Source organism: Lactuca virosa, chromosome 2 (genome assembly GCF_052849685.1).
Source record: "Lactuca virosa cultivar CGN04683 chromosome 2, Lactuca_virosa_CGN04683_v6, whole genome shotgun sequence".
NCBI lineage: Eukaryota > Viridiplantae > Streptophyta > Magnoliopsida > Asterales > Asteraceae > Lactuca > Lactuca virosa.
In genome coordinates, this window is record NC_136427.1 from 242164825 (window position 1) to 242171610 (window position 6786).

Consider the following 6786-nt stretch of genomic DNA (forward strand, 5'->3'; position numbering starts at 1 on the left):
CCCGTTCCCGTGGGACCCCGATACCGTACAGGACTAGTTTTTTAAAAAATTCGGGAGCGGGAGCGGGGGCGGGGGCGATATTAACTCCCGTCTATTTTCGGGACCGGGGGCGGGAGTGAGTATTTCTGTCCCGTACTCTCGCGGGGGCCCCGTTTATATTTATATAAAAAATATATATATGTTTATAACTTTAGTGATGTTTTATGTTTGATCAATTCTTGATTTATCAAGGGCTTACATGTTTGTTTATATACAAAAGTTATTAAAAATAGTATTTTTAGCCTAAAACAAAGCAATTTTTTAGCAAAAAAAATCCATTTTTAAGACTATAAACCGAGAGTACCGGGGGAACGGGGGCGGGACCAGGGGCGATGGAGGTAACCGGGGGCGAGACCGGGGCTATGTAAGCGGGGGATCCGGGGGCGGGACCGGGAGCGGGGGCAACAAGGGATTTCGGGAGCCGCCCCGTTTGGTCCGTTGACATCCCTACTCATAGCCTGAGTTTATACGCAAAGTAAAGCAAAGCAGATTAGCAACAAACACAAATGATGATTTAACTCCTGAAGCTTTCCATCTTAATTCCTAATCCAGACAAAAGAAGGGATCCATCGTCATCGCCGTTGCTGTCTCCGTTGATCCTTTCATCTCAGGTGAGGTTAAATGGACAGCAAGAAGGTCATCGTTTGCGACAATGGCACTGGGGTAAGCTGACCGTCTCGTTAATTAACCATTTTTTAGTGATCTCGATCTATTCGTTGGAATCCACTGCTTATCTTCAAAGTCAATTGTTGAAAAATTGCGTCCTTGATCTGTTTTCTTATATTTTTGGTACCTTTTTATTCAGACCGGAACATTTTAAGCATCAAGATGTTTCCGGTTTTTAATGATTCGGCAAACAATATTGACATGAATTGCAACTGCATCACTAAATTTATGCACTATCTTGTCTCGAAACAAGTAAAGATGGATGGAATATCAATTTTTGTGATTTTATGACTGCTGAATTTAAAATGCAGTATGTCAAATGTGGTTTTGCTGGTGAGAATTTTCCGACATCGGTATTTCCTTGTGTGGTGGGTAGGCCGATGTTGAGATACGAAGAAACTCTCCTGGAACAAGAGTTGAAGGTGAATATACTCCTTTTTTTCTTCTTCTCAATGAACACTTGCGTATAAAGGTCTGATGATTATATAAGTGCTTTGATTCATTTGATCAGTGCTAGCCCTTGTTTCACTGGTATTTATCTATTTGTACGTTGTAGCATTAGCATATCAAGTGATCATTAATAACAGAAATGCTTCCTTTATCCATGGTTCATAACAGGATATTGTTGTTGGTGAAACCTGTTTGAACTTGAGACATCAACTAGATATATCTTATCCTGTCAACAATGGCATTGTGCAAAAGTGGGATGATATGGGTCATGTTTGGGATCATGCCTTCTATAATGAGCTCAAGGTGAGTGTCTGCTGCCTTTTGATATGTTGTTTGAGAACTTGATGAGTTAGCAGTTAGCACCTGCTGCTTGTTATAAAAAGTCCTCCATATTTCCTTCTTGCAGGTGGATCCATCAGAATGTAACATTTTGCTCACAGATCCGCCTCTCAATCCTTCAAAAAACAGGGAAAAGATGGTATGTGCAAACAATATACTCGTAAAAATGATTTTCGATTTGCAGTTTCAAATGCAGTATGCAAACTTGATTGTGGATTAACCTTGATTTAGGTGGAGACTATGTTTGAGAAGTACAATTTTGCTGGTGTCTTCATCCAAATACAAGCTGTTTTAACATTGTATGCTCAAGGTGCTTATAGGGTAAAGGTTTATAAGACTTCAATTTTGCTTCCTCTAAATTGACATGACATGAATTTTGCATTTTTGCTGGTGTCTTCATCCAAATACAAACTGTTTTAACATTGTATTCTAATGTTATATACGACTCCTTTTGAAACAACTTTGCAAAGAATTCAAGAATTAACTTGGATTTTATTTACCTAATCTTGATTTGATGTCAAAACAGGTTTACTTACTGGACTAGTCATCGACTCTGGTGATGGTGTCACTCATGTGGTAAGCAGTTGAATAACTATTACTATTTAGTATTTACCACTACTTAGTGCCTCTAACATACAGTATTAGTAACCCTAATTTCTAACATTATCATGTTTCTTAAGGTTCCTGTTGTAGATGGCTACTCATTTCCTCATCTTACTAAACGAATGAATGTTGCTGGACGCCATATAACAACATATCTTGTTGATTTACTGCTTAGGAGAGGGTGAGTAGTTTCTACTTTCTAGAAGGTGCTATTTTTATAGTAATAGTTATTATGATTGTACATGTGGTACTGAGACTTGAAAACTAATTTATCATATGAAGTTATGCAATGAATAAGAGTGCTGATTTTGAAACTGTTAGAGATATCAAAGAGAAGCTCTGCTATGTTAGGTACATTCATGAATCCACATTTTATTTGAACTTACAATGCTATTTTTTTTTTTTTTTTTTTTTTTGATAAGTTTTGGTTTGTTGCAGTTATGATTACAAAAGGGAATATCAACTGGGACTTGAGACCACCATTCTTGTTAAGAATTATACTGTAAGTTACCATAGTTTATAATATAAGGAAGTAAGGTCGTTAATTGTTATTGAGAATGTTATAAAATGCATCAGCTGCCAGATGGAAGGGTTATCAAAGTTGGTACTGAACGCTTTCAGGCCCCAGAAGCTCTTTTTACTCCGGTATATTTTTGTATTTAGTTTCTGAATTAATAATAGCATTTGTATAAATGTTAATGTTAATGTTGTAAACTGGTTCTTACAGGAGCTCATAGATGTTGAAGGTGATGGAATTGCTGACATGGTATTCCACTGTATTCAGGAAATGGATATTGACAACCGTATGATGGTAACAATTTTAAACCACCTATCAGTATTATTATTATTATATAGTTTGAACACATGGCGAAATTATGTGTGATTGTATGTTTTGCAGCTTTACCAGCATATAGTTTTGAGTGGAGGGAGCACAATGTATCCAGGATTACCTAGTCGGTAATACATCATCATCCTTGATGTGGTTTGACCAGTCTCTTGTATTATTAAATTGGTCAACATATTTTGCATTTTCTTTAGAATTCATGATTAGTAGTTATATTATATATATACAGACTAGAGAAAGAAATCTTGGATCGTTATCTTGAAGTTGTATTGAAGGGCAATAAAGTCGGATTGAAGGTACTATTTGTTGTTGGATCATATAATATAATACACATTATTTGTGTGAGTGATTGATTTGATTAATTACTTATTTTTGTATGTTAGAAATTGCGGCTGCGTATTGAAGATCCACCACGCAGGAAGCATATGGTGTACCTTGGGGGTGCAGTACTTGCTGGAATCATGAAGGTGCTCTTTCATTCATTATTGGATGCACCTGAATTTTGATTGATTAGATAGATAGATACTCAAGTGTAATATTAATATATATGTTGATTTTTTGCAGGATGCACCTGAATTTTGGATTAGCAGGCAAGATTATCTGGAGGAGGGAATTCATTGCCTAAGCAAGTGTGGGTAGAGCCATGATTTTAAGCAACAATGCTAGTGTTTTATAAATTTGTATGTTAGCTAAAAACGTGATTGCAATTGGGATTTTACTGTTTCAAGTTTTGAGTAAAAAGCATATGGCCAACCTCTGGATTCCAAAACATTACTAGTTTTGTGTAGAATTTAATAGAGGAAAAGAAGCCAATGAGGATTACTTGTATTCACTGAAGCCGAAGCCACAAATGTACAGCAACTTAAAGCAACAAATTTTACATAAAACACACACACACACACTCACTACACATGATAACAACAACAATAAAGGATTTTATATGTTTACACCAACCAAACTTTCCCCCACACTGCGCAACAATTATATGGTATGACATTATTTTCCCCAGACCAGACCACCCGATTGATTCCACAGAGCCCCAAACAATGGCCCCCCACCAGATAAATCTCAACCAACAAACAAACTCAATAACTTCTTACAATATGGCACATGCGCAGACGTTTGTCTTTGGAGCCTCATCCATCTTTTTTTCTGTTCAGTCATAAAAACCTATTCATTTCAGAAAATACACTCTACCAAAATCACACTTAACATATTGATGAGGAAAGAGGAGCTACCTGTTTTTGCCTTGGTTAAAGACATCTGTACAACAGCATGCATTGTAATTACCCCTTTTGGAAGCTCCCCAAAAGGTGTTCTGCACTGCCCAACAGTTTTGTTGTTTTCCAAAATTTTCCCCGCATTTATTAATTTTATGTCATTTGCTGATTTGGGTCCGCCTTTCTTATCTGGACGCATTCAACAAACATAATCTTCAAAAAGATATGATTTAACATAACCTAATCATTAATACGTCCAACAAATATGCAATTTATCATCCACCATTCATTTTGATTTAACGTATTTCTCATAGGCCAAGAGTATAACATATGGAAAAAAGGAGATCTGAAATGCCCAAAAAGGCAAAAACTAAGAGTTTTCCCTTTGCCCTTTGTCACTGGGATATAAGCTCAAGCTCTCTAGGATTTCATTTATCTGGTGGGAATTGCAAAAATCACAAACTCAAAACTCCATCACAGTTGGATTACAGTACTCTATGTTTATCGTTATTTTCTTTGTGTGGATCATACATCTTTCATCTTTTCCTTAAACCAGAGATCATTTAGCTTAAAACATAAAGACTGAAGAACAGCTATTGACATGAATTTATAAAGGCAATTCACAGTCGTCATAGAGTCACACTAACTAATCTACAAAATACATGAATCTCAAAATCGAAAGGCGTAATCTATTGAGCAGTAAAAATATCAGGAAAAAAAAAAGCATGTACAGACAAAAGAGACCGAAATCTGCCTAACCTTTGGGCCATTCGGCAACAATTCTCTCCTTGAGCATGGCAACTGTGGAAGCCGGAGAGTATCGAAATGGACCAATATCCGATCCATCAAGCAACCGAAACTTGAGCTCTAAAACATCTTCCTCCGGCATTTGGAACAGCCTACGATATCACACCTTATATGAAGCCCTAGGATCACACCTTTTCCACAAATCACTAATATATGTTATCAAAAACCTGCACAAAGTCATACCACAACAATTATTAATATCAACAACCAGGAATCAAAAGAAGATGATGAAAACTAAAGCCGTGGATCATAGGTTTAAAATCACCTTTGAATTGTAGTGAAAGAATCGATCAGCAGCTGTATGTGAACTGTGAATTGCCGGAGATGAGTAAATGGTATGAAGTATGGACTATGAAGGGAGGTGGAAATTGAAGAAGATGAGGAACCCTAGACCCGATCTCGAGGCGCACTGTTAATGAATGCGAAACCCCATTTCTTTTCCTTTCAACTTTCGCTGTGCTTTTTATTGTACTGGTCTGGTCAGCAAGTCAGTTTGAATACGGTGATTTGTTTTTTATAAAAAACAAATTTAACATCATCTACCCACTTTCTTTTAATTTTATTAATAAGTATTTATTTATTTCGACATTATTATTAATAATTAAAAAAGTATATCTTATTTTTGGTTTAAGCATTTTATTAGTTTAACTACAAAATTTAATATGAGAAAATTATTATTTCAAATTTGTTTCTTTCTTAACATTATCTTTAAAGGCTTTTATTCGTATTTCATATGTTTATACAAAAGTATTTATTGATTTTTATATAATTAGAATATGCCAAATATTTAAATTATAAACTCATACAACCTATGGTTTTTTTCTGTAAAATCATTTTACTACATTTGATTATTTAATTAATTATAAATATTTGTATACATAATAATTTACTAATTGTATATAAAAGAAATGAGCGGTGGGAAAGTGAGATTTCGGTGGTGTGGCGTATTTTTGTACCAAAAGGGCGTGGTTTGAAAAGGTATTATTACCAAAATACAAAACATGGTAAAAGCCTAAAAGGGGATTTCATTTGGAGGCTGGGACCCACATTCTTTTATGAAAAAAAAAAAACAAACAAATAAACCCACTTTTTATCGCATGTGACGGTCTTAAGTGGTTTGCTTATCATAAATTTTACATTTTTCTTGTTGAAATTAGTATTTTACATTTTGCTCGCCTGAAATTAGTGGTTTGCTTGCCGGAATCCATTATAAGTTTAAAGCATATGCAAATAATAAATCTACATGAACAATTTTCTTGGCCGGAAATTTCCATTTGAGAAACTTGTTCTTACGCCAATCTTCTCTAGGGCTAAGGTTGAATGATCCTAAGTCGGGATAGCCGAGTCAAATATGGCTAACCGGATTCAGGAGGTGGTAAATATTATGTGATTTTGTTAGAATTTATAAAATAGTAATTGTAGTGTGTAATTAAATCTTTTTCTTATCGTATGTATATTATTTGGAAGTTTTTCTGTTTTATTGTACCAGAAAGTAGACTACTTTTATTGATCGACCATTTTGATCTAACTCGACTCGATCATTTTAACGAATTTTAATTTTTTTTTAACTTAACCCGGTGGTATAGTTAATTACACCATTAACTGTGACTGTTTTCACCCTTTTAATTGGTATTAATATCATAAGTTGTCTCTTTTATATATATATATATATATATATATATATATATATATATATATATATATATATATATATTTATACTCATGGTTAACTTTTATTTTAAGATGTGATATTTATTAGGTTATAATTTGTGGAAATCATAATTGACAATAAGTCTATTTATATAATAAGATATAGAA

General features: G+C 34.6%; 2 protein-coding genes across 2 annotated transcripts; one reads left to right on the forward strand and one right to left on the reverse strand.

Moving 5' to 3' along the window:
• The first annotated feature begins 444 nt into the window (after positions 1–444).
• ARP2 (actin related protein 2) lies at positions 445–3712 on the forward strand. The gene is made up of 15 exons (XM_079079907.1): positions 445–702; positions 1017–1127; positions 1324–1458; positions 1562–1633; positions 1726–1804; positions 2021–2070; positions 2175–2278; positions 2380–2448; positions 2536–2599; positions 2674–2742; positions 2825–2908; positions 2996–3054; positions 3171–3237; positions 3325–3408; positions 3506–3712. Exons 1-15 carry the CDS (start codon positions 661–663, stop codon positions 3578–3580), a joined length of 1164 nt encoding a protein of 387 aa, XP_078936033.1. The 5' UTR covers positions 445–660; the 3' UTR covers positions 3581–3712.
• Positions 3713–3746: 34 nt separating this feature from the next.
• Positions 3747–5447, reverse strand: MUB4 (membrane-anchored ubiquitin-fold protein 4 precursor). The gene is made up of 4 exons (XM_079079908.1): positions 5234–5447; positions 4921–5135; positions 4180–4350; positions 3747–4093 (listed from the first exon to the last, which is right to left on the reverse strand). Exons 2-4 carry the CDS (start codon positions 5048–5050, stop codon positions 4038–4040), a joined length of 357 nt encoding a protein of 118 aa, XP_078936034.1. The 5' UTR covers positions 5051–5135; positions 5234–5447; the 3' UTR covers positions 3747–4037.
• Between the last annotated feature and the right edge of the window lie 1339 nt (positions 5448–6786).

Excerpts from the sequence above, each read along its gene's own strand:
- ARP2 (XM_079079907.1), top strand. The coding sequence starts at position 661 with ATGGACAGCAAGAAGGTCATCGTTTGCGACAATGGCACTGGG. Across the intron at positions 2,600-2,673 it reads TTCTTGTTAAGAATTATACT|CTGCCAGATGGAAGGGTTAT; the intron begins GTAAGTTACCAT and ends AAAATGCATCAG. Across the intron at positions 3,238-3,324 it reads GCAATAAAGTCGGATTGAAG|AAATTGCGGCTGCGTATTGA; the intron begins GTACTATTTGTT and ends TTTGTATGTTAG.
- MUB4 (XM_079079908.1), bottom strand. The coding sequence starts at position 5,050 with ATGCCGGAGGAAGATGTTTTAGAGCTCAAGTTTCGGTTGCTTGATGGA. Across the intron at positions 4,351-4,920 it reads TGTTGCCGAATGGCCCAAAG|ATAAGAAAGGCGGACCCAAA; the intron begins GTTAGGCAGATT and ends GAATGCGTCCAG. Across the intron at positions 4,094-4,179 it reads TTTAACCAAGGCAAAAACAG|AAAAAAAGATGGATGAGGCT; the intron begins GTAGCTCCTCTT and ends ATGACTGAACAG.